The sequence below is a fragment of the Zonotrichia albicollis genome, chromosome 28 (assembly GCF_047830755.1).
Source record: "Zonotrichia albicollis isolate bZonAlb1 chromosome 28, bZonAlb1.hap1, whole genome shotgun sequence".
In the NCBI taxonomy this organism is placed as follows: domain Eukaryota; kingdom Metazoa; phylum Chordata; class Aves; order Passeriformes; family Passerellidae; genus Zonotrichia; species Zonotrichia albicollis.
This window is the reverse complement of record NC_133846.1, coordinates 5,300,195-5,326,464: the sequence shown is the minus strand read 5'-3', so window position 1 is coordinate 5,326,464 and position 26,270 is coordinate 5,300,195. Positions and strand designations below refer to the sequence as shown.

At 55.0% G+C, this 26,270-nt stretch overlaps 1 protein-coding gene across 6 annotated transcripts in view; it reads left to right on the top strand.

Moving 5' to 3' along the window:
• Window positions 1–2,768: 2,768 nt before the first annotated feature.
• Window positions 2,769–26,270, top strand: part of FOXP4 (forkhead box P4) — a 63,026-nt gene continuing 39,524 nt past the window's right edge. For 4 of the 6 annotated variants that reach the window (XM_074528139.1, XM_074528137.1, XM_074528138.1 and 1 more), the window contains exons 1-2: window positions 2,769–3,065; window positions 23,196–23,415. In XM_074528139.1, the coding sequence (XP_074384240.1) occupies window positions 23,212–23,415 (204 nt within the window). In that variant the 5' untranslated portion in view covers window positions 2,769–3,065; window positions 23,196–23,211. Of the gene's footprint in view, window positions 3,066–3,563; window positions 4,084–23,195; window positions 23,416–26,270 lie in introns of those variants that run through there. The other 2 variants (XM_074528136.1, XM_074528135.1) reach the window with 2 other exon arrangements.

Here is a 26,270-nt window from a genome sequence, read left to right as displayed (position 1 = left end):
CCACTACCTGCTTGCCAGAAATGCCAGTTCAGAACCAGTGGCAAACAGGCTTTGGGTTCATCTTGGAGAGAACTTTCCTGAAGGGATGAGGATGCTTCAGGTGAGGTGATTCAGAGTTGCTTGTCCTTAGGTGGGATTCAGGACAAACCCAAATTCATCTTTTCTGTGGAAGATTTCAGCTTTCTGTCAGCCTCCCAGCAAACTGGGATTGTTCCCATTCCAGGCAAACATGGGATCACCATCCTTTGGCTGAAAATGTTCAGGTTTTAAAGGTTTTCAAAATCCTGGTTATGAGATCAGACAGTCCCTGGGGGAGAGAAAGCCCAACTTTACAAGGAAGAACTTCCCCCAGCTGGGAGTTTGGGAGTGGATTGCAGATGCTGAGAGTGAGGATGAGCTGGGAAGAGGAGGAAGGTGGAGTTTTCCTGGAAGAGCAGAAGGGCTCTGGGTTTGGGGCTGATCCCTCACCCTGCTCTGACCTTACATCCACACAAAATGTTTCATCCCAGAGCTCCAAATCCTCCTGCCTCTGTTGGGCCCTCTGGAGCTGATCCAAGCCCGAGGTGAAGAACCAAAGGAAGGTTTTTTTCCCTTTTCCTCTGTGTTTTATCTTTTGGGAGCTCAGCACTGCTGCTCTCCTTCCTGGGAATCTCCTCGTCCCTGATGTCCCCACTGCTTTCCCAGCAGCCAAGTGATCCCTCAGAGACCAAACCCCAGCAGGGAAGGAGCTGAACCAGCCCTGTCTGACCCTGACCCAGCTGTGTCTCCTCTCCCAGACCCCTCCTCCCTGCTCTGCCCCATTTCCAGGCTGGCACAAAGAGGGATTTGGGGCCAGCGTGGATTCACAAGCTGCCCTCAGTGGAAGGCTGCCCACGGGCAGCTCCTTCCCTCTCTGATGATGTTTGATGTCTACAAAGGGAAAAGAGGGCAGGCACAGCTTGGGCCAGGCTCATCACTCAAAGCTGGTTTTTCACCCAGAAAAGTGCCACTTTGGGATGGAGTAAAAGTGGGCATTGTGTTTGTCGTGCAGTGATGGGTGGGGGGAGAAATCACAAAGATCTCGGAGCTTCCAGCACTCCCAGGGTTTGGAGTGTGTCAGGAGGGATCTGGGCTGGACTGGGGGGGTTGAAGATGCTGCATTCCCATCTGGGGACCCCCTAAAATGGGGTGGGGTGTCCCACAACTCTGAGCCCTGAGCACGGAGTGGATTGAACCACCAGGGATTGATCCAAGGGCTGCATCTGCCCTGCCATGCTGGGAGAGCTGGGAATGCTCAGCCTGGACAAGGGAAGGCTCCTCGTGCCTGAAGGTGCTCCAGGAGAGCTGGAAAGGGATTTGGACAAGGCCTGGAGTGAAGGAAGTGGCTGCTCCATCCCTGGGAGTGCTCAAGGCCAGGCTGGATGGAGCTGGAGCAGGATGGGATGGGATTGATGGGATGGGATTGATGGGATGGGATGGGATGGGATGGGATGGGATGGGATGGGATGGGATGGGATGGGATGGGATGGGATTGATGGGATGGGATGGGATGGGATTGATGGGATGGGATGGGATGGAATGTGGAAGGAATGGGATGGGAGGCACATCCAGGGATATTTCCTACAGCCATCAGAATATCCTTGTAGAAAACCAGCTTTCCCATCTCACAGAAATCCCTAAACTTTTCATTCAATAATAGATTATTAAAAAAAAAAAAAAAAAACCAACCCAAACCAACCATAAACAGTCTTCCTGTAAAAAAAATTAAATTATAGGGGGAAGAAAAATCCAGGTGGGTTGAAATACTTTTCATTCCAGTTTCACCTCTTAAAATGGAAATTTCAAAAGAGCCACTTTTGAATTTTAAAAAAGAGAACAGAGTGGCCGCTCTTTGGTGCCATCAGGACGTAACTGGTTTTGGAAAACCTCTGCCTGTGGGAGTGGGATCATCCATGCCCAGTGTGCCGGCGCCTGACAGGTGGGAATTCAGCCCCAAACTGGGGCAGTGGCAAGGCTGGGACGCTGATCCCTGCCCTGCTCCAGCTGTGTCACCCTGACCCGTGTCCCCAGCGCTGGGAGAGGGTTTGGGAGCAGCACCCGGCTGCTGGATTGGGTCTGGGAGTTTTGGGGCCTCTCTGCAGATGTTTGGGTGCGATATCGGGGTGTTGGTTTGGGTCCAGCATCCTGGTGCTGCTTTGGGTGCTGCACCCTGACACAGCTCTGTTCCCCCAGGGGCTCTGGGGATTCTGTCCCTGCTGTGGGATGGGATGTTGGGGTGTCACGGGGGTGTCCCAGGGGTGTCACAGGGCGGATTTGGAGGTGTTGAGGTCACCAGCTCAGCCTCTCGCTGTTCCCATCTGTAAATGGAGCTCAGCGCCCCTGTCCTGCCTCTGCCCCGCGCGTTGAACTCGGTGTTCCGAGCGCTCTTTCCCCACCCGGAGCGCCCCGACCCGCATCCCCAATCCCCCCGTGCCTCAGTTTCCCCGCCGCTCCCCCCTTTCCCCAACCCCACAGCTTCGCTGCGCGCCGGGGACCGACCGCGGCAGAAACCAATTAGCGCAGGCATTAATGAGCAAAACGCGGGGGGGCCCAAAGAACACCGGGCTGGAGGTGGGGGGAAGGGAGGCGGGTGTGCTCCAACCAGCGAGGGGAGACCCCCCCTAAAAACCCAAAAAAAACCAAAACAACTCCGGGCGAGCGAGCGGGGGGCGCGGGGGGGGACGCTCGGGCGAGGAAAGCGGCTGCACCTGCTTTAGAGGAACTATGGTAGGGCGGCCGGCGCCCGCCCCGCGCCGCCGCCGCGCCCGCGCCGCCGCCGCGCCGAGCCGGACCTGAGAGCGCGGCCACGGCCCGGCCGGCCCCGGCTGCCCGCGCCCAGCCCCGCTCGGAGCTCCGCGGCACGGAGCCCCCCGGCCCGGCCATGCCGCGCCGCCTCTGAGCCCCGGCCCCGCCGCGCCCGCCCCGTCCAAGTTTGGGGAAGGTGCCGGTGCGGGGAGGGCTGCGCTGGGCTGGCGGGGGAAGCAGCAGCAGCGGCGGCGGCGGCGCGGCTCATGCCCGCCCCGGAGCCCGGCGAGCGGCGCGACCAGGTGGGTGCGAGCGGCGCGGGGTCCCGTCCCATCCCATCCCATCCCGACTGTGGGTGTCCCCCCGGGGTGCGACCCCCCGGCAGGTGCGGGGGGCTCGGGCTGTGGTGTCCCCCCCTCCCCGGTGTCCCCTCGCTGCCCCCCGGGCGGGCCGTGCCCCGCGCTCGGCCGCGCCGCGCTCGGAAGTTTTGTTACGGCGCCCGGACAAAGGGAGCGGGGCCGGCGCTGGGGGAGCCGGGGCTCGGTGGGCACCGAGCGTTCCCCGGGGGGGTCCCGGTGCTCCCCGAGCGGCGCGGGGGTCGCGGTGCGTGCAGGGGTCCCGGTGCGTGCGGGGCTGCCCCGCTCCGGGCGGGCGCGGGGGTCGCCGCCGCCCCCGAGGCGTTTTGGGCGGCCGGTAACCGGGAGGGGAAGGGGGGGGGGTCGCAGCCCCCTCGGTAAGGAGGGGTCGGGGCCCGGGAAAGTTGCGCTGCCGCCGGCACAGCCGCGCTGCCGGTGCCGGATCCGGACCCGCCTCCGCTTCGGGGGTCCCGCACCCCCCGAGGGGGCAGCGCACCGGGCTCGGGGGGGGGGGGGGGGCCCGGCCGCCCCTGCCCTGCAGCCGCCCCAGCGCTCCCTTTGTTGGTGCTTCCCATTTCCTCCCCATCTTTTCCTTTCTCTCCGGCAGTTTTGGTTGAATTCCGGCTGCTGGAGGGGCTCCGGTGGGTTTTTCCCCCCTTTCTCCCCCTTCCCCTCCTCCATCACATTTTAACTCAGCCTCGACCCGCTGCCGCTTGGGCCCGGGGGGTGTGTGATTCCCTCCTCGGAGAGAAATCCGTAAGTCTGCCCCAAGTTTTGCAATTCCTGCGAGAAGCAGCAGCCGCCGCCGTCCCTGACAACCTGCAGCCTGCCCGGCCGTCGCTCCCGCAGCGCCCTGGGAAAAAATCCAGCGTCCAAACCCTAACCCAGACCGCAAGGTGAGGGAGAGGAGGACGAGGCACGGCTTCGGATGGAGCTGGAGAATATTCCCGAGAAAGCCCCGCAGGTTTGGATTCCGGAGGGGCTGACGGCAGCCGCCTGCCCCGCGGCTCACCCGCGCCTGCCTTTCACCCGCTTGTAAAGTTTGCGGGGGTTCCGTGCGCCTTTGTTCGGACGGGGAGAGAGGCTGGGGAGGCTTTTCCAAGGATTTTGGGAGGGGTCTCTCTAACCAGGACACGATGCCCGGCGCCGCGGGGGCTCAGCGGGGACGCTGCCGGTGATAGCGGCAGTGATAACGTGCTCGGGAAGAGTTTTTATTACGGAGCATCGTCTTCTGGGAGTTCCGAAATTCCCGGGCAGGCAGCGTGTGCTGGCTCACCAGGAGCCCTGGATCAGCCTCCGGCAACATCCCCTTCCCAGCGCGGTGTCCGCCGTCGTTGCGATGCTCTCCCGGCGCTGGCAAAGTTCAGGGATTTTTCTATTCTTCCCCCGCTCCTCCGTGGGATAAACAAACGCGCCTCTGTCTGCTCTGCCCTCTCCCCCTCTCCGGGAGGAAAGGGCACTTCGGGAGGTGCCGAGGATGGCTCTGGATGTTTCTTTGGGTGTAGGAGATCTGGTTTGAGTTGGCAGGCGCGTTCGGAGGTGTGGATGGGAGAGAACAAGTGGAGCGTAATTGGGTTTTCTTTTTCCGTTTGGGAGCGATGCTGGTTTCTCTTTCCCCGTTTAAAACGCTAACATGCCAAGGGCCGTGTGTTTCCCCCTCTCACCGTCCTGTGCACTTTTTAATACAAATGAAAAAATGTGCAGAGGAGAAAGTGGGAATAATTCACCAACCCCACTTTGCCGGGAGTCGCGGTTGGGAAGTGCCCGCTCGGAAAACTTGCGCTGAGATTATTATTTTTTTCTTTTCTGCTGCTCTTAATGTAGTCCTGGAGGAATTGATGTCCGAATTCCTGCCTGGGATCTCTCCTCAGCTTCAGGCAGCTCTTCCCTCCCCATCACTTGATACCCCAAGATTTTCCTTTTCCCACCCTCCACCCCAACTTCCATCGGATTAAGACCTCACTTCTCCGCGAGCGTCGTAAAGCTGTGGGGCAGACAATAAAATTGTTATTAGTTTCTGTATGAAAAGGTTGGGTTGTTTTTAACCCAAACCAGAAGGAGGATTTACTTTTACAAATTTCTGCTGGTGTGTTAAAAATTTACACGGGGAATACGTTCCGTGGAGAGCAGGGATTTGATGTTAAATCAACCCAACATGTGTCTCAGGCAGGCGGCGTGACCCGGTCCCGGGTGTCGGCAGGGATGGGTTCCCTTTCATGCCTCCCCATATTCTCGATTAAAACACAGCAAAGTCTCAGGGTTTTCCAGAATCTTAACTCTAAATTAAGGATTTTAATTTTTTTTTTTAATTGTCGCCCCACCTTAAAGTCCATCAGAAATAAATCTAACAAGCTCCAGGAGCGGGTGGGTGGAGGAAATAATCAGGTTTGGAAAAATTACTCTGCTCTCCCCCTTTTTATTTATTTTTTTTTTCTCTTTCAGGTTGCTTAAATCAAACTGGGAAAGGGGAAAATGTGGGGGAGAAGGGGCAGAATTCCCTGTGCCAAACCAGGGAGCTTTGTCAGGGCTGTGGAGCCCTGGGAGGCTCCGGCTTCTCCTGCCCTTTGTGGTGTGGCATTGGGGGCAGTGGAGAAGATCCCGGAGCCCTCTGCTCCCGGCATCTCCCAGAAATAACGCTGGGAGCTGCTGCTTTGAGCTGCCCCCCCTTTGTTTTCATGTATAATTTTAATTTATTATTTGCTAGATGCGGTTTTTTTGTGGATCTCCCCCATCCCAAAGCCCCTTTTTTAACGGGATTCTCAGTGTGGGGATGGGGTGCGTCCGTTCCCGGCTGGATCGAGCATCGCGGGCAGGTGAAATATAAAATCCAAAGTGGCACCAAAGTTGGATTTGATGGGGGGAAAAGTGCAGGAGAACGGGATCAGTGTGGAAAATGCCCCCCTCCATCCCCTGCACCCCGGGATGTGTCACCCAGCGGGGTCAGGGAAGGAGGAGGTGAAGGGGGAAAGGCTGAGCAAACGGAGCGAGGTGGAATAAAACGGATTAAAGTTGCTGCTGGGGGAAGTGGGGAAGGGGCTGGAGAAACAGATAATATCCAAAATATCTCTAAAATCCCCGTGCAGCCCCGCTGTCCTGCCTGGAAACCAGGCAGCTGCAGGTTTTGCATCCCATTTGGAAAGGGAAGAGCAGGGAGCATTCGGAAAAAAACAACAACAACAAAAAAAATCAGTGCAATGTATAAAACCAAGTGACACTAAAATATCTCCTCGGGCCCTCGGCCTTTCTCTCCTAATAACCCGGCAGGAATGCGAGTGCACTCAGTTGTGAAGTTGCTGCCCGGAGAGCCCGGCAGCTTTTCTTTTCCGCCGCTGGCTCGGGGGATGCTTTGAGTCTGCTGATGTTTGTGTCTCGCTGTGGGGCTGGGGAGGGGCCGGGGGGCTCTGCCTTTCAGCGTTTTCTCTCCTTTGATATTTTTTTTTTTTTCCACCCCCCCTTCCATCCTTTTTTTCTCCTTTCTTGTCGGTCCGGCGGGGAGCGGGGCCGGAGGGGGAGAGTTGTGGGGCTGGGATTGCCTTTGTGGCAGCAAGGTGGGGGGCAACGGGAACAGGCTCATTCTTCCCACCGGGGAAAGGCGGGAGGAGAAGCCTGGAGGTCCCTGGGTTTATAACTCATACACATTTATGGCTCCTTGCCTTCCCCCTCGCTGTGGGCTCTGGGAGCATGAAGGATTTGGGGAAATTCTCTTATTTCGGGAAGGGCTGTGATGGGTTTATTTCCCCTTCATCCCCGTGGGTTTGAAGCCCAGCAGAGCGCTGGGATGAGGCTGGCAAGGTGGGTTTGGGGTCTCCAGGGGTTGTTCCCCATTTTTGGGTGTGGGGAGGGATCCCACCTCCTCCTCCAGGGACACCCTGGGGTTCGGCTCTGCTCCCGAAATGACCCCGCTGCTGTCTCGGTGTCACCTGCCGCTTCTGCAAGTGGGAACTTGAAATTTCCTGTCCCTTCCTCTCTGGTTCTGTCCCTTCCTCTGTGTTTCTGTCCCTTCCTCTGTGTTTCTGTCCATTCCTCTGGCTTTGTCCCTTCCTCTCTGGTTCTGTCCCTTCCTCTCTGGTTCTGTCCCTTCCTCTCTGGTTCTGTCCCTTCCTCTCTGGTTTTGTCCCTTCCTCTCTGGTTCTGTCCCTTCCTCTCTGCCTTGCAGCTCCTGCAGCTCAGACAGGGGGATTCTGCAGGGTGGGGAGCTCGGTCCTGCTCCATGGGCATCTCCCCACACAGGGATGAGCTCTGGTAGCACGAGAGAGAAGGAAAAAGAGAAAATAAAACCACTCCGAGCCTGGAATTTCCATGTGTTTGCCTCGGAAGGTGTAAAAATTCTCGTGGGTGCACCTGATTGAAACTCAGGGGGAGCAGCTGGCTCTGAAACAACCCCAGGAGCTGGGACGTGGCCCTGCACGGAGCTGGTGACACTTGGGGTGTCCCCAGAGCCCCCTGATGGGGCTGTGACCAGCAGCACTGGCTCCTGGGCCAGCTCAGGGCAAGGACTTGCACCCATTTTATCTCTTACCAAACCTCCTTGTGCTGCACCTTTTCAAGTCAAACAGAACTTGTAGATCAAGATGGGGGCCGGGCACAGCTTGAAAAAACTTCCTAATCTTTTTTCTTCTTTTTTTTTTTTTTTTTTTTTTTTCTCTTTCCTCCCCCCCCTCTCCAAGTGTTTGGGAGATGAAATCCAGCCAAGACGCCGCTCGAGGGTTTGTTTTTGTTTTTTACAAACTTTTCCTAATTTAAACGGCTCTTGGCACGGCTCAGCACGAAATGTGTTGTGGTGATCCGGCCGCCCGTGACAAAAACGCGCTTGGAAGTGGAATGGCATCAGGGAGAAGGGAGAGGCAGGAGAATCAGAGGAGGCAAGGAGAGATCCAAATCCACGATTTATTTCTCAGGGATCGTGCTGGAGCTGCAGGGAAGTCATTGAGGGATTCCTGTGCCACGGGCACGGGGTTGGCACCGGATTGCGCAGGGAAAGGAGCCCGGTGTGAGCCTGGATCCTTTCTCCCGGGGTTTATTTGGTTTTTAAGGAGAAGCCAGGCTGTGTTTGCAGCCTGTTGTGCCCAGGTCTCTCTCTGGGGTGGAGCGCTGTGGCGTTGCCAGCCCCGGTGACACTTGCCGGCGGCTCCGTGCCCTGGCAGGTTGGCAGCAGCTGTTGGCAGCGCGTTCCTGGGGAAGCTGTGCCTCCTCCTGCATTGTGGAGCCAGGCTGGCAGCAAAACCTGGGTTTTTTTTTTTTTTTTTACCTGGGAGGATAAAGGAGCAGAGGGTGGATGTGGAGGAAATCTCACCTTGCTCTGCTCAGGGCTCCGCGCTGGGTTTGTCGGAGGGAGAAGTCGGGGTAATGAAATGGTTTGATGGAAGATTCGTTTAAAAACGGTGGGAAAGTGCACAAAATAATTTAAGGGGGTAGAGGAGGAAAAAAAATCGCACGGTGGGGGGTGATTTGGAGGTGATTTGGAAGTGATTTTTTCTGCCTCATTGGGAAAAATCCTCCGGAGCTGCAATGGGCAGATGGGGCTGGGGAGCACCGGGACGGCCCCGGCTGGAGCAGGAGGAGGAGGAGGAGGAAAAGGAAGAGGAGGAAGGCCCAGTGGGACGGGTTTGTGCTCAGGTGCCGTCAGGGTGTGTTGGGCAGCTCATGGAGATGCTGCTGCCGTTGTTCCCACATGGAGCCATGGCCAGGAGGAGCCACTCACCCGGAGCAGGGGCTCAGGATCGACTCCTTGGAGCAGCCCTTGGCCAGAGCTGGGCTTATCCACAAGGATTTCCCTGCTCCAGGGCTGATAAAGGCACAAAATCGGTGCCATTCCAGGTTCCTGGCTGAGCATCCCACTGCCAGCTTCCCCTGGGGTCTGTCAGCTCTGATCCCAAACCCTTCCCTCGCTTTCTCTGAGCCCTGCTTTGTTCCACAACCTGTAGATTTTAGGTGAGTGATTTTCTCTCTGCTGTTTATGCTGAGTCTGGGAGCTGCATGTGGATGGGACCACCATGGACTGGGAAAAGATGCCTTGGAAAAGAGGGAACAGTGGAAAAGGGCTCAAGATTGGAGGTTAAATACAGAATACAAGGCCAGGGTTGTGCTGTGGAGCCAGGGATGAGCTGTGATCCCGGATTCTCAACAGTTCCTTCCATCTGGAGGCCCCTTGGATTCACATTCCTGCCTCTCCCGTGTGCCTGCCATGCTTGGGAGTGGGGATTTGCCCTTCTGCTGGTGCTCCACGGCCCAGGGAGAGCTCCTGGAGATGGCACGGGGCTCATGGCACATCCCTTGGCATGGGGGTTCCAGCACGGGGCACCCCAGCTTGTGCTCCTGGAGCAGGGGGGACCCCACGGCCTGCAGGGACCTGGGGCTTCCTCAGCTCCTGGAGAAGGGAAGGGATGGCAGGGGACATCCCAGGTGCGGGGACAGTGCCCCACTGCAGCCTCAGGAAAAGCTTTTGGGGCTCAGGGTGGGCACAGCGGGGTTGGAGGAGCCACAACTTGTGGAGGAAATACCCTGGCAGAGCTGAAATTCCTTGTTGAGAATCCAGAGTTTTGGGCTGATCTGGGCAGGATATTGGGCAGAGACAATTCTGGACAGGGAGAAAAGCTCTCCTGTGTCCCCTCTGTGTCCCTTGTCCCAGCAGTGGGAGGGAAATTCACTGAGCTTGGATGGGGAAGAGAAGCGCGGCATCACCAGGCCTGTTAAAAACAGAGGAGCAGCAAATAAAGGCATGGAGAGAAGTGTCCTGTGAGTTTTGAGGCAGGAAATGTTAATTTCGGAAATGAGCAAAATGCTGGGCCGGGCAGAGCTGCAGAGCCCTGGGTTTTTAGCGAGGTGGATTCAGGTGGGATTATAAAGTCTCCGGCTTTGCCGTTCTCTGGGATTATTTCCTGAAAATTTACATTTCTCCTTTACACTCCAACCTGCTTTCCCTGCAGCTTCCTGGGTGGATTTTTGTCCTGCTGGGATGGGGATGGGGTTGGGTTTGTGGGCAGGACAGGGTCCCCCATCCCCATCCCCTGCTGCCCTGCCCTGTGCTCATCCCCAGCAGGGTTTGGGGAGCCAGGCTGCCACAGATGTTCCCCATTAATAATCAAACCCTCAAAATCAGCAAGAATTCTTAATTTGGAGCACAAAAGGGGCTTTTGTCACCTGCTGGGTGGGTAAAGCTGGGGAATGAGGAGGAGGAGGAGGGTGATGCTCCTGTTCATCCCATTGCTCCCAGCTTGGCTCAGCCTCTTGGAACTCGTGGTCTGGGGTTCTCATCCTCAGTTCTGCCTCCCTGGCAGGGCCCATTCCTGTCCCTCTGTCCCCAAGGCACTCGGGGTTTGTAGGGGGTCTGGTTTGGCAGCAGAGCCCTTGTTCTCCCATGGAGGAGAAGGACAGGAAGAATCGGGGCAGATCTCTGTAATTTTGGCTTTTTGTACATGTTGGGGAAGAGAGACTCCTTCAATTTGCTCTCAAGAGAAACAAGTGAAGGGAAATGTCCAAAAATCCATCCTGGGAGAGGTCAGAGCACGAGTGAGTCAGAGAAACCCTGGGAAGGGAATTCTGGCTGAGCTCTGCTCCCGTGGCTCAGCACAACCTTCACTCCATCCCCTTTTCCCAAAGTGACAGCAGTGGGATTTGGGCTGGAACTGGGATTTCAGTCTCCCAAAGTCAGACCCAGAGGTGCCGGGGGCTGCAGGGCCCAGCTCAGCCCTTTCCCATGGGATAGATCTCAGGGCTGGGCTCTGCATCCTGAGGGATGCTCAGGACCCTCTGGATGCAGCCACAGCCCTGTCTGGGCTATTCCCACTTCTCCTTTTCACCCAGGTTTAATTCATAAAAGAATACAGGGCAGGGCCGTTCCCAAATCCCTTGAAATCTTTCCCTTGGTTCTGGTGGGCTCCCACTGAACAAATTCCATTTTCCCTGGGAAGTGGAGCCGTGGCTCCAAATCTGGGTCAGACTTTGGAGCTGTGGGAGCAGCCCATGGAGCAAACCCCTCCTCATCCCTCATCCCACAGGTTTCCCAGCAGCTCCGACACCGGCACCGCTTGGAATCAGGAATGCTGGGGTGACCCCCTGCTCTGTGGGGCTGGGGGTTTAAAATCCTCCCTGAGGAAGAGTGGGAATGCAGTGGGAGGGGGTTTGGCAGGTGAGGGGGTGGTTTGGGGGTTGCTGCTGGCTCTGGGAGGGTCGGTGCTGGCTGCTCCCTCATGCTGGAGCAGGAGATGCATTGGGAGCAGGAGATGCTGCTGAATTCCAGCTGTAAATTTGGGATGGAGACAGGGCTGTGCCCGTCCCTCTGGGAAAAAGGATGGAAGGACAGACTCCTGTCCCCTCAGAGGGGACAAACAGCTCCTTCCACTGCAGCGTGGGTCCTTCCCAAGCGCTGTGGGAACTGAGCACAAATTGCTGGGTTTATCTGGAGGTTTAGAATAATAATAGGGGGTTGAAAACTCCTGGCAGGGGGCAGGACTGTGCTGGGGCTGGGGAGGACATGGGGGACACAGGGATGTGGCTCATGTCCTGAGGGATTTGGTGTCCCCAGCTGTTGTCTGATTCCCCCACAGTTTGTCTGGTTCTGTATCCCGGTGTTGTCACCTTCCCTCACCACGATGTGATGATTTTTGGTCTGGGGACAACAGGAGACGTCCCCTGGCTTGGTACCCTGCGCGTGACAGCCCCTGTGACACCATGGCCTGCAGTGGGTGATGTCAGTGCTCTGGGGACACCCAGGGACAGCTTGGGGACAGTTCTGTATGCCCACGGGAGATGTGGGCAGAGGATGTGAGCGGATTATGGAGGAGCGGGGACTCGGGGGCTGTGCTGTGGCTGCCCTGGGACAAAGGTGACACCCAGAGGGGACAAAGGTGACACCCAGAGGGTGGGCACCCAGCCCTGGGTGGGCACCCTCACCTGTGCCCCCATGGCAGAGCCCTCAGCTCTGGGATGTTTTTGGGATCTCCCCTAAAACAGCAGCTTCCAGTTGTCTGGTGGTGAGTCCTGCTCAGGCAGGGGACACGTTGGGAGCCAGGTGGGCACTGGGAACCTCGAACCTCTCCTTGCCCCAGCACCTCAAGGTGCCCACAGGACTGCAGGAGGGTGACAGCAGTTGGTGAATCATTATTTAATATTTTTAAAGGATGAGGGTTATTTTTAGGAGGGGTGGAGGGAGCCCGATTCCTGGGAATAATCCCTGGGATTTGCACGGTGCTCTGTGTCCCACGGCACTGGGAAGGTGCTGGGCTTTCCTTGGCCACTGAGCTGGAGCAGCAGCAGCCACCTGGGGGCCAGGACACCCTAAAATTGGGCTTCAGGATCTCCGCATTGCCAGGAGGACAAGCAGGGATTGAGGACATGGATTCCCCCTTGCCCAGCAGGACGTGCTGCGTTTGAAGACGCCGCTGTCGCTGAGCTCTGGGGATGCTCAGGAGCCTGGATGGATCAGCACGACCTGGGAATGCTGAGTGTGACCCTGGAGCGATGCTGTGGGACCAGAGCCCTTCCCTGTGTGCCAGGCTGGCATCCAGAGGGGCGCTGGAGCCGTGGCAGAGATTTGCTGCCATCCCTGGGGATCCATCTGTGCTGGGCCGGGCGGCGCCTCCCGGATTCCCCATGGAAGAGCCACAGAGGGGGATATTCCTGAAAAGAGGACATCCTAAAAAGAGGATATTCTTAGGAAGAAGACATTCCTGGGAAGAGGATGTGGTGGCTGCACATGGCTCATCCAGATGACACCAAGGGCACCACAGTGACCTCCTGATTTCAGCACAGGGTCCTGGTGACAAGCGCTTCCCGCAGCCAAGGGATGCTCCTGCTTCTCCTGCTCTTTTCCCAACACCTCAGATATCAAATGCAGCACCCACTCCTCTCCGTGGGCACCCAGCAGCATTCCCGGATCCCAGCACAGCCCTGCTGAACACGCTGCTTCCCACATTTTAGTGGAGAAATCTGCGGGGTTGTTCCGGAGCCGCGTTCGTCTGCGGGGCTGGGTTTGCTCTGTGGCGGTGGCAGGTGCCCACAGAAACCAGGAGATGCTGAGGCTGGCCGTGGAGAAGCCAGGCTGTGCAGGAATAAAATCAGGGAAGCTGTTGGGAAGTGTGGAGCCGGGCTCTGGCAGGGCTGAGAGACGGAGCCGGCCTCGGGTCACGCTGCCTCCAATTGGGATGCGAAGAAAAAATGGACTTCAGACCAGGAGTTTGAAAATGCCCAAGGACAGTTCTTGCCCCCACTGCTTTTTTCCTTCTCCCTCCTCATGAGCAGCATAATTTCTGGGTGGAAACCAGACCTCTTCCTGCATAGGAATGGGATTTGCCGTGGAAAGCATCGGGGAGTGCGTTACCCAGAGCCTTTACTGGATGAATTTTTGCGCAGACACGACGGAGTCTGGGAAAACTTGTGGCATCCGAGTTCCTCCCTCCTGCTCCATAGGTACCATGCCTGTTTTTTCCTCCCCTCTGGATTATTTGAAGGCCAGGAGAGACTTTTAGCAACTTCCAGTCTGACTCCCCACAAACTCAGCTGGAAAATTTCCCTCGGGGTAGGACGTGAGAGGCCGAGCCCGAGCCCTGGCATTTTTCCTCACTCCATTCCAGAGTGTCCCTGCTCCAGGGCATTTCTTCCTCCCTGGCTCCATCCTTGCCGTTTTCAACCTCTCCTGATGGGATGGGGAGTGGGGAGCCCCTGGAGTTTGGGGTTTATTTTGATTTAAGAGCTTCCCCCATCGTTGCCCTTTTTCCGGGAGCTTTCGCCTTCGCAGGGATGGAGTCAGGACATTTTCCTGTGTCCCTGCTCTTCCTCACTGCCACAGAGCACTGTCCTGGAGCCTCCATCCAAGAGGAAGATGCCTCCTCTTCCTCAGGTGTCCCAGGCTGTGGGAGGCAGGTGTGGGACCATCCTGGCTGGGAACAGAGGAGATTTTGGCCGGAGCTTTCCGTGTGCTCCGGGTGGGATGGGGGCTCTGGTGTCTGCAGCAGGAATTCCAGCTGGGATTTGCACCACGGGGATGTGTCCCCAGTGGGTGAATTTTACAAAAAAAGTGTGAGCCGGGCACTGGGCGTGTGGGAGAGGCTTGAACCGAGCTGGGATTTACGGAGAGATGCTTTAAAAACCTTTGGGAAACTGGTGTGGGTGATGCTGTGTTGGTTACAGCTCTATCCCACACCAGCAATGGGAGCCGCTGGTAATTATTTAAATGGGATTTTGGGGGGATTGTGCTGAAAACCTCATCCCAAATCCTAAAACCATCATCCCATGTGGAAGCACAGAGCGTTGGATGGGAGTTGAGCGTGCTGGGAATCTCACTTTATCCTGTGGGTTTGGGATTTTTTTTTCCCTGGGAGTTTGGAGGGTTTTGTTTTTTTTTTTTTTCATTTTGTTCCCTCTGAAATTTTTTCCCCGCCGTCTTCATTATCATTTTTGTTAATTAGATTGTGCTGGGAAACAGTCTCTATTGAAAAGCAAAAGAGCTCTGAGATGGGTTTTTCCAAGTGCGGCTGCGTTCCGGGGCTGGGAGAAGGACGGGGAGTGGGGGAGAGCTTGAAAGAAATATAATTTTTTAAAAAAAAATAATTTCTTCATAAAGCTCTTTAAAAAGAAAACCCCGGGCCCCCTTCCCCCACCACGGCCACCTCCCCTCTTCCCCCACCCTCCCCAATTAAACGATTTGAATTTCCACGTTAACCGCTTGGTGCTTCCTCGGCGCCTCAGATGATTAGAAAGGGATATTCATTTATGCCTTTTAAACGCCGCCCCGATTAAAATCAGAGAGATTTTTTCCTTCATCAAAATCTAACATCCTTGAAAAATTAATTTGATGCCTCTTGTTATCAATTAATTGAATCTCGTTGGGAGAGAGGCTCGTGCGGCGGGTGGTTGGAGCCGGCCCTTCTGTTCTTAGTTGCTTTCCCCCCTCTCCGCTCCCTTCCGCTGCTTCCAAACACTGGGACATTATAAAACTCGGCCTTTTCTCTCTTCTTTTTTTTTTTTTTTTTATTTTAAATATATTATTTTTACTCATCTCATAAAATAAAATAAATGAATAAAACTTGCTCTCGCTCTCTCTGTCTCTCCCCGCCCTCATCCTCCATTCCCCCCGAGTTGCTCTCGGATGAAAGACCCTTTTTTCCCTTCCTTTCTCTCATCCCTCTTTCCTATAACTTCTGAGAAAGAAAAGTTTGGGCTTTCAGCAATTTCTCGGCGGCCTAGGTCCGTCTTTCTTCCTTTCTTTAACGGGGGATATTGGATATTTCATTTGAATCTCCTTTTTTTCAATTAAAAGTGCCCCGTTCCTTCTCTTCCAGCTGCTCCATTCTCCTGCCCTAGCTCGGCAGCCGGAGAAGTGATTTTCCTTTCTTTAATATTTCAGCTCTTCCCCTGAGACGGGCTGCCTGCCTTATTTTTTTTTTTTTTTTTAATAGACTTTTTCTCCCTCTATTAAACTTTTCCAATCTTCGTCCCTTTATTTTTTTTCCCTTCCCACCTCTTTAAACAAAAAAAAAAAAAAAAGAGAGAAAAAAAACCACACAAAAAAAAAATCTAGGAAAAGTTATAAAATGGGAAGAACTGGGTCATTCAGGAAGTTATTGAAATAACTTCAAAATTAGGCTTCACTTTCACTCTCCTTGGAGTGGTTCTGCCTTTGGATGCAGTCTCCTCCCTGGTGGCTCTGTTATTGATGTCCAGGTGGGAATTCGGGGTTGGAGGTGTTGGGGGATCACCCAGGTGAGAGCAGAGAGGTGGTTTTGGTGATTTGGGGTTTCTTTGAGGGAATGATGTGGGATTTGGTGGGGGTGCCCCATCCAAGGGCTCCTCAGGGATGGTGAGGGGATGTGTCCCCCCAGCCCGGTGCCCTAAGGGGTGATTTGGTGTCAGGACCCCGGTGTCACCTCCCCTGTGCCCTGCACTGTCCCCTCACTTCTTGTGGGTTTGGGATGTGACAGGTGAGAGGCTCTCCCAGCCCTGCCTGTCCTCACTGAGGGCCTCTCCTGCTCCTCTGTGGGGTCACCAAGGATTTTGGGGCTGGGGAGAGGGTGGCCCTGATCCATGTGCACAGAAGGGAGTTTTGGGATCATTAAATTTCCATTTGGATTGTGTTGGGCTGAAGGAAAGCAAGTTTTTAGGGGGATGAGAAATGAGGGGATGCAGGGCTGGACCTGGCACTGTGGTGGCTGATGTGGCTCTGTGGGGACTTCCTGGATTTTGGGAAGTCCACTGGGAATCCTGCTGGATTTGGGCACTGGGCCTGCATCCCAGACTGATGGGACACAGGTGCCAGGCCTGTATCGTGGCATGATGGGACACAGGTGCTGGTCCTGCATCCCAGACTGATGGGACACAGGTGCCAAACCTTTGTCCTGTCCCACTGGGACACAGAAACTGGTTCTGCATTCCATCCTGATGGGACACAGGTGTTGGACCTTCAGCCACACCTGATGGGGCACTGGTACCAAACCTGACCCATTGGGACGCAGGTTCTGGTTCTGCATCCCAACCCACCAGGACATGGGTACCAAACCTGCCGCCCAGCCTGGTGGGAAGCAGGTTCTGGATCTGCAGCCTGACCTGATGGGACACAGGCATTGGACCTGCATCCCAACCTAATGGGGCTTTGGTATCAAACCTTCATCCTGACACATTGGGACGTGGATACCAGACCTGCATCCCCACCTGATGGGACACAGGTGCTGGATCTGCATCCTGAGCTAATGGGACACAATTGTTGGACCTGTAACCCCACCTGATGGGGCAGGGGTACCAGACCTGCATCCTGACCCATTGGGACACAAGTTCTGGATCTGCATCCCAACCTGATGGGGTTTGGGTACCAAACCTTCATCCTGACCCACTGGGATGTGGATACCAGACCTGTATCCCAATCTAGTGGGATATGGGTACCAAACCTTCATCCTGACCCACTGGGATGTGGATACCAAACCTGCATCCCAGTCTAACGGACATGGGTACCAAACCTTCATCCTGGCTCAGTGGGACACAGGTACCAAACCTGCATCCCCACCTGATGGGACACAGGTAGTAGATCTGCATCCTGGCCCACTGGGACCAGATCTGCATCCCAATCTAATGGGACATGGGTACCAAACCTTCATCCTGACCCACTGGGACATGGATACCAGACCTTCATCCCATTGTGATGGGACACCAGTGCTGGATCTGCATCCTGACCCACTGGGACATGGATACCAGACCTGCATCCCATTGTGATGGGACACCAATGCTGGATCTGCATCCTGACCCACTGGGACATGGATACCAGACCTTCATCCCTATCTAATGGGATATGGGTACCAAACCTTCATCCTGACCCACTGGGACATGGATACCAAACCTGTATCCCAATCTAATGGGATATGGGTACCAAACCTTCATCCTGACCCACTGGGACATGGATACCAGACCTTCATCCCATTGTGATGGGACACCAATGCTGGATCTGCATCCTGACCCACTGGGACATGGATACCAGACCTTCATCCCAGTCTAATGGGATATGGGTACCAAACCTTCATCCTGACCCACTGGGACATGGACACCAAACCTGTATCCCAGTCTAGTGGGATATGGATACCAAACTTTCATCCTGACCCACTGGGACATGGATACCAGACCTTCATCCCAATCTAGTGGGATATGGGTACCAAACCTTCATCCTGACCTGGTGGGACATGGATACCAAACCTGTATCCCAATCTAATGGGATATGGGTACCAAACTTTCATCATGGCTCAGTGGGCCGTGGATACCAAACCTGCATCCCCACCTGATGGGACACAGGTGATGAACCTTCATGCTGGCCCACAGGCTGCTCCATCACCCCAGCAGTGATCCAGAGACCACCAGCACCCACCGAGGGGCTGTCCCCGGGTCCCCACGTGTGGTGGCTCCGGAGCAGCGAGGTGGGAGCCCCGTGCTCCACGTCACTATTTAATTAGACGTCCCTGATTAACAAAACTTGGCGTTAGGCTTCCTCCTGCCCTCATCTTTCCTGGCTCCGAATCAATGGCTTTGATATGCTAATTAGGGAGTAATTTAATTTCAAAAGGCCGCAATTAACAAGGGTGTTGTGGACATGCTGTAGTTAAGCGGCGTAATCTAATTTGCATTAGTAACAAGCAGGGACTAATTAGAAGCTTAATTAGACACTTAGACGGCTCTTGTGTTTACTTTCTTAATGAGATGGAGTGGGGTTCCTTTTTTTTTTTAATCTTTTCAAGAGCACAGCGAGGGAAGCAGGGATGGAGCAGGATGGGGCAGCCGGGCACGTGCTCCGGGATGGAGCAGCAGCCCCGCGGTGCCAACACCGGCCTGGCCACCTCCAGCCAGTCCCACACCCACTCTGGCAGGGGTTTCGTGTTCCTGGAAGCTTGGAAGGGAGTGGGAGAGGTGCCAGGCAGGTATTGGTGTCTCTGGGAATGTGTGGGATCTCCTGGGGGGTTGGCTGCACTTGGGGCAGCTCTGGAGAGCAAAGGATGCTTCAGGGGTGACAGGTTCTGGAGAGGCAGGTGGGGCTTGCCAGGAGCACAGGAACCATCCCAGGGTTTCCCACATTGGAGTCCTCACACTTCCAGGTGCTCTCCTGTTCTCTGATCCAAGGATCCCCCATTTTTGGGGGGCAGGAGAACCTCGCTGTGGTTCTCTGTGGGGGCCTGAATATATGTTGTATTGTAAGACCTGTGTGGTTCCAAGTTACTCCAAACGAGCTGCAGCTGCAGGGTCCTTAGTTGGGCAGCAGCTGTAGCTCGTGAAGGCAACTGAGATAAATAGGGGTGGGTCAAGAGCCCAAGAGGAGCCCCTGAGAAGATAGAAAGGACTGTGCTGCAGAGAAAGGAGAAGAGCCCCAGCAGAGAGGGAAGAACAACACTGCAGCAAAGATTGCAACAGTTCTCAGCGAAGGCTCCTCACTGCCTGCCCATCCCTGGTGCCCACGAGTGTAGCTGGGCTGAGCTGGCACCGAGACAGGTGAGGAGAGCCACGGGGTGAAGGTGAAGCACCAGAGGTTGGCTCTTCCCAAAGAAGTTGCTGGGAGCGAGATGAAAGTGGGAGATGAAAGTGCCCAGAGGTGAGATCCCATTAAAGCAGTGCCTGGGCTTAGCCGGTCCCTGGTTCCTTAAATATCTTCTAATTTACAGTAATGCTCCGGATTCCTCTCAGCTCCCCCAGACTTTTATTTTAATCCCCTTTCCACATTTCCATGTGTTTATGTGTTAATTAAAGGGTAAAAAGCCACTCTTGGAGCAATCCTGGGCTGCTGCTTCTCTTCCAGCGAAGCCTTTTAGGATTAGCAGCCGCTTCCTAAAGCCTGGCGGTGCCGGAGCAGGACGGGCAGGTTGCTCAACTTTCTGTAGCTGGGAGCAGATCCAGGGCCTTGGATCCAGCTTTCCTGAGTCCTCTTCTCCTTCCAGCTGTGCAGAGGAGCATCCTGCAGATTTCTGAGGGCTTGGGGGTTTTGTGCTCCTTCGGGATCCACCGGTACCCAGGGCCTGCTCCCCTCCGTGTCCTGGCTAGGCTGGAGAAGGGAGGAAGGCTCTGGAATACTGCTTTGGGACTGGGATAACTCTGAAATACTGCTTTGGGACTGGGATGTGGTGGGAAGGGTGGAAACAGCCTCTGGAACCTCTCAGTGTCAGTTTGTGTGTCACCTGTGCTGCCCCAGCTTGTAGAAGGTTTTCCCAGTGGTATTTAATCCTCATCCCTCCCTCGTGGGTAATGGTTTAGGAGCTCTTGGAGTTTGTGGCTGGGGACACTCAGGGCAGGGTAACCCACAGTGGTGGGGATGGAGGCTCAAGGACAGGGACAGCAGGGTGGAGGTGACGCTGGGTCCGTGCGTGGCCCACAAAGGGCAGCCCAAAATTACGGAGCTGTCGAGGATAATGAAAAATAGGGAAAGCTGCTGAAATTGGTGTTGGGGCAGTGGTTTCTGAGGAGCTCGTGGTGTGGCTGAGCTGTTCCAGCAGGTCCTGGAGGCTGGGAAGTGCCACTGAATTTTCTGACCTTGGAACAGGTGGAGCAGTGGCATCGCTTGGATCAGGTCGGGATGGGCCAAAATTCCTTGTGAGTTTTTTTGGGGGGGGAAATCACTGCTTCACCTGCTCTTGCTGCTCCTAAAATCCCACATCCATTGCTTTGAGCCCGTGGTTTTGGTCACCTCCAAGTTCATCCTTCCCTTCTGGAGGGCTCGGTGGCAGTGCCAGGCTCCTGGCATGGCACACTCATGGTGTTCCCATGGGAATTGTGGCACACACGGTGGGAGCCGCATCCCCAGCCCCTCCCTCCCAGGGAAGCTCCGGGCATCCATCAGCCCGTTAATTGCGCTAATTAGAGAGTGCGGAGGTGTTAATTGGAAAACGCTGGGATCGTGCCTGTTTGCGGGAGGGATGGATGTCAATAAAGCGGGATTGATGGCTGGGATGGAGCGTGCTCCGCGCAGGTTAGCGGCGAGTCGGGGGATGTCAAGGAAATGTTACTGCTCAGATGAAGCAATTGTTAATTAAAAGCCGCGGTAATTAATACACCCTCGTTGCCATATGGTCCTGCCGAAGGCAGGGGGATTCGTTGCTCCGTTTGTAATTCTCCGTTTCCTTCCCTTTGTCCTGCGGAAGGTGCGTGGTTGGATAAAAGGGGGGAACAAAAAACGCGGAGCGGTGGTTCAGCGAGTCTGAAATGGTAATTAATGGTAATTAACGATCCATTTGTGCAGCTTCTGTTGCTGTTGCCGTTGGAGGGGGCTCCTCCCTCCCCTTTTAAGCAAACCCACCCTTTCCCTCTGGATGTGGGTGTTGTTGGATCTTCCCGCTGACTGTCTGGGCCCCGTCCCTGCCGCTGTGCCTGGGGGAAGGTGTGATCCTGCCGAGCCGAGGAGGAGAATCCCTGCAACGCTGCTGGTGTTTGAACTGCGAGGGATGAGCAGCAGGAGCGGGGATGCTGCGGATCCCCCCCGGCTCTGTGCAGGGCTGCACGTGTGCTCTGGCATCGCTCAGCCCAGCTCTGCTCTTCCCACTCATCCCAGATCCGTCCTGGCTGGAAAAGTGCTTGTTCCTAATTTAAATCCACTTTATAACCTCGCAGACACCGGCTTCGTTTTTAGTTTTGCTTTTTCTTTTAAGGTTTTGCGAAACTTTTTATAGGAATGGAAATATTGCCATTATTATGATGATGACTTTCTTTTATGACTTCCCTCGCAGCGTTGTTGGGATCCCAGACACTGCAGCATCCCAGAGGGGTTTGGGAACGGGAAGTGGAGTTTTACAGGACTTGGAGAGGGAGCTCAGCTGGCCCGGTGTCCCCAGCTCCGGGAATCACCCTGGCTGCAGGAATCTGCTCCAGCATCCCGCCTCTGGCAGGGGCTGCAACCACCAGAGCGAGCCCACGGCTCCTCCACCAGCAGAGATTTCCTCCTAATTCCCAACAGTTAAACTCCAGTTTATGCCCGAAGCCAGGAAAGTTTTATATCCTTTCCAAAACTGTCTTTATTTCTTTTTTTTTTTTTTCCCCTTTTTTAATACTTCCTGTTGTAACTCTGGATATTCCTGTTCTCCATGTAAAAGTCAAATCCCTGCTGGAATCCTGATGAGTTTCTGACCCTGGTGATGCCGTTTGAGGGTCGGACACGAAGCGTTCCCCGTGGGGCCTCGTGGATTTCAGAGGGAAAACGGGAATAGGAACAGCAATAATTTCCTATTTCTGAACTTGAAATCCTTGAAATTCAAAGTGGGGAAGGAAATAATGTAGTTTTAAGGAAAAAGTGAGGGGGTTTATTCCAGATTTTTGCTGCTAAGGTTGGAGCGGCTTCCCATCGTTGCGAAGCTGCTCCGACCAAACCCAAATCTCAATAATCCCCTTAACCTTGAGCTGTCCCACAGCCACCGGTGTGTCACCCCCAGAGCCCTGGGACAGTGGGAGGGAGCCAGGAGCTCCCCTTGGGAATGGATGTCACTCATATCCCCTGCGGAAATGACTTTTGAAATGCAGATAATCTCCAACATGCAAATGAGCAGCTCGCTGCTCCCTGTTTAATATGAATGATCAGCCCCTGAATAGCGATTATTACACGCCACATTTCAGCAATTATGTTGTTCCTGGTTTGTCTCGCTGCCTTTTGGGGTGTGGAGGGGGGAAATAGGGAAGAAAAGAGGGTGGAAAGAGAAAGGAGGGTGGTGTTTTTTTCATCCCATCCCTCTGGTTTTGTTCCCGTCTTGTTCCAAACTCCGCGAGCGGCGGTGGGTGAGCGCTGAGCCCGTGCTGGTGGGATGGAGGGGTGTGGAAACAAAACTGCTTTTCCATGGAGGAAAACAAGTGTTGGGAAGGAGGGAGAGACCCTCACTGCTGGGTGGATTCTGTGCTGCCAGTTTAGTGTGTCAGGGATGGATGTGGCAGAGAGCAGTGCTGGGTGTGCTGGTCCCGTTTCCTCCAGTGCCAGCCCAAATCCAGGAGTTTCTCCTAGAAAAAGGCACCCTCAGCTTCACAACCACCAACCTGCCACTCATCTGAGCCCACTGAGCAAAAACTGGGAGAAGGGAAGGATTTTCCAACCTCTGTTCCGCCGGCCTCTCGTTCCCACATCCCTGCTGTGCCGTTCCTCTGGGTTTCCTCAGCCTGGCACCTCCTGCCAGGTGGTTTTTCCAGCTGGGAAGTGGTGGTTTGCTGGGAGATGAAGCACTTGGAGGGAATGTTGTGACTTTGTTAGGATTTTCAGGGTGGAATATGAGGTGCAGGCTCTCTGTGTCTCGCTGCGGCTTCGGGTGTGCTCTTACCATGAAATTTAGGGGAAAACAGATTCCTGGAGCTCTGTGTCTTGCTGGGGCTTCGGGTGTGCTCTCACCATGAAATATTTTGGGATTTGAGGAAAACAAACGGATTCCTGGAGCTCGGTGCCTTGCACCAGGCTCAGGGAAAGCTGGAATTGTGGATTTTCCTAAGGACTGGGTTGCACTTGCTTTGCCTGGGGACATGCACTGTGTTTGCAGCAGCTCCACATTTATTTTTTGGGGTGCGAACCGAACACAACTAAAACCCAGCACAATTTGACACCCATCCCACCGGGATCTCAGCCCCCATTCTCAGGCTCTTCTCTCCCCTCTCCAGGTCCTGCTAGCGAGTCATGATGGTTGAATCTGCCTCGGAGACGATCCGCTCCACGCCCTCGGCGCAGAACGGGGTGAGCAGCCTGAGCAATCAGCCCGATGCCGGCGGCGGTGGCGGCAGCGGGGGCGGCCCCGGGGGCGGCGGCCGCGACGGAGCCGCCGGAGCCGAGGCCAACGGAGAGATGAGCCCCGTGGAGCTCCTGCACTTCCAGCAGCAGCAGGTAATGCAGGCTAACCTGTTCCTTCAAGCCCCGCTTGCACAGGCAGCAGGGTTCTGCAAAGATGCGGTTTGGGGATGACATTGGGTTTTGCTGTGATTTGTGCTCGGAGTTGGGTTGCACCAGGTTTGGTCATTTGTGGTTGAGGTGCCCCAAAAATTCATGGTTGAGGTGCCCCAAAAATCAGGTTGGGCCATTCGTGGTGGAGGTGCCCCTGCTTGCACAGGCAGCGGGGTTCTGCAAGGATGTGGTTTGGGGGTGACATCGGGTTTTGCCGTGATTTGTGCTTGGGGTTGGGTTGTACCAGGTTTGGCCATTTGTGGTTGAGCTGCCCCAAAAATTAAGGGTTTGTCCTTGTCTTACATTCCTTGGGAAGCAGAGCCCATCCATCCAAACCTGTTCCTTCAAACCTGGCTTGCACAGGCAGCGGGGTTCTGCAAGGATGCGGTTTGGGGACGACATCGGGTTTTGCTGTGATTTGCTCTTGGAGTTGGGTTGCACCAGGTTTGGTCATTTGTGGTTGAGGTGCCCCAAAAATTCGTGGTTGAGGTGCCCCAAAAATCAGGTTTGGCCATTCGTGGTGGAGGTGCCCCTGCTTGCACAGGCAGCGGGGTTCTGCAAGGATGTGGTTTGGGGGTGACATCGGGTTTTGCAGTGATTTACTCTTGGGGTTGGGTTGTACCAGGTTTGGCCATTTGTGGTTGAGCTGCCCCAAAAATTAAGGGTTTGTCCTTGTCCTACATTCCTTGGGAAGCAGAGCCCATCCATCCAAACCTGTTCCTTCAAACCTGGCTTGCATGGGCAGCGGGGTTCTGCAAGGATGCAGTTTGGGGACAGCACTGGGTTTTGCTGTGATTTGTACTCGGGGTTGGGTTCCACCAGGTTTGGCCATTCGTGGTTGAGGTGCCCCAAAAATCAAGGGGTTTGTCCTTGTCCTCCATTCCTTGGGAAGCAGAGCCCATCCATCCAAACCTGCTGGTTTTTTCCTGCCTGCGCTGCCCCCCATCAATCCGTGGGGCTGAGTCACCAGAAACCTTGAGCAGGTCCTGCCTGAGCGGATTTTGGTTTTCCAGGATCTGCTTTCCCATTCCCAGCACTCCTGGACATTGAACCTCACCCGCAGGACACGTGTGACAGTGACATGTGTGTGCAGCAGCTCTGGATGTGCCCCTGGGGTAGCCCCTGCCACACACGTGTCCCCTCTCAGCCCTGAGGACGTGCCTGCAGCTTACCTTTCCAAACAAACTTTGGCAAAAAAGCATCAATTTCCCTGCTCAGCTACTAAATAAGGCAATGATCCCTCTCCTCGTACGGAGATCGCCTCCCTGAGCCATAAATTCCAGCGTGAAAGCTGTAAAAAATTGCTGTGTCTGATACTTTAGTAGGGAGTGCTGTAAATCCATTACCTGGATAACAGGCGTTCCGCACGCCGCTAAGCCCCTGTTCCCCGCATCCAAAGGGTAATCATGCGTGTAATGCTGCTGCCAGTGCCCCTCTGAGGAGCTCCCTGCTCTCCCTCCTGGAATTCCAGCGGATAACGGGAGATCTCTGTGTCCCCCCCAGCCAAAAAGATCAAATCGTGGCTGTGAAAGGGGGGATCTCCTCCAGAAAATCGGGATTTTCGTCCTTGTGGATTCTCCTGGTTCATGCTGATGTTTCATTTCACCCCTGTGTTGTTTCTCCTGGTGGGAAGCTGGCTGGTATGTAGGATTATTAAATCACTTGGATTTTTTTTTTTTCCCAAAAACACCAAGTGACACCTCCAGCGACAGCACCTGGGGAAGGAAGGGGGAGAACCCATCCCAAGGATTATCCATCTTCCTGCTTCAGGGAGCAGGCTGAGCACCAGCTGGGGTCAGGAATAAATGTCCCCACAGCGGAGTTTTGGACAATTAGGTGCTTGATGGAGGTTTTGCTCCATCCCCAGGAGCACCCAGCGTTCTCCCGGGTTTTTGGATGGCTGGGCTGCTCTGTGTGCTCACTCCCTCACCCTGCAATGGCAGCACTCCATCCTGATTCTCACTGAGCTTTGTGAAATCCCTCCAGGAAACCTTGGGAAGCCTGCAGGGGTGAGAGTTTCATCCTGGTGAGCCCAAAGCTCTGTGTCTGTGGGGATTTCTGTGCCCACATTCCATTTTTGGCCTTTTCCAGTGCCTGTCACCTCGCTGTTTTTACAAGTGTCAGGCCAGGCAGGTCTTGGCAGGGAATTTTTGGGTTAAAGCTGCTCTCCAAGGGTGCTGCCTGGAGGTGGGTGGGATGTTGAGGCCATGGGGGTGTTTGTGGGGTGCTCAGGGATCTTGTTTTGAGGTGTCCCTGGAGCAAGGATTGCTGAGGTGGGGTCACCCAGCTCTCAACATTCCTCCATCCATCCATCCATCCATCCATCCATCCATCCATCCATCCATCCATCCCAATCCACGCCACTTCCCAGAGATCCTGGAAGGGGAGAGCAGGGTGGAAAGGGCATCCCCTCTCCTTCCTCCCCTTCCTCCCTCCTCCTCCTCCTCTCCCTCCCTCTCCCCAGCCCGGGGAGGTTCAATCCCTGCATTTCAATGCTCAGGACGGGGCTGAAAAGCCTCAATAGCTCCCGGCAGCTTTGTGCAGGGGCTGGCCGAGGGGAGAGGTCACCCGGGGGCACCGGGGGCAGCCCCCGGCCCGGGACCCCTCCCCTGTCCCGGCTGTTGCTGTGGGAACAGGGAGGGACCTCCCAAAGGGATCTGCCAGCTTTCCTTCCCTTCCCTTTTTCCTTCCCTTTTTCCTTCCCTTTTTCCTTCCCTTTTTCCTTCCCTTTTTCCTTCCCTTTTTCCTTCCCTTTTTCCTTCCCTTTTTCCTTCCCTTTTTCCTTCCCTTTTTCCTTC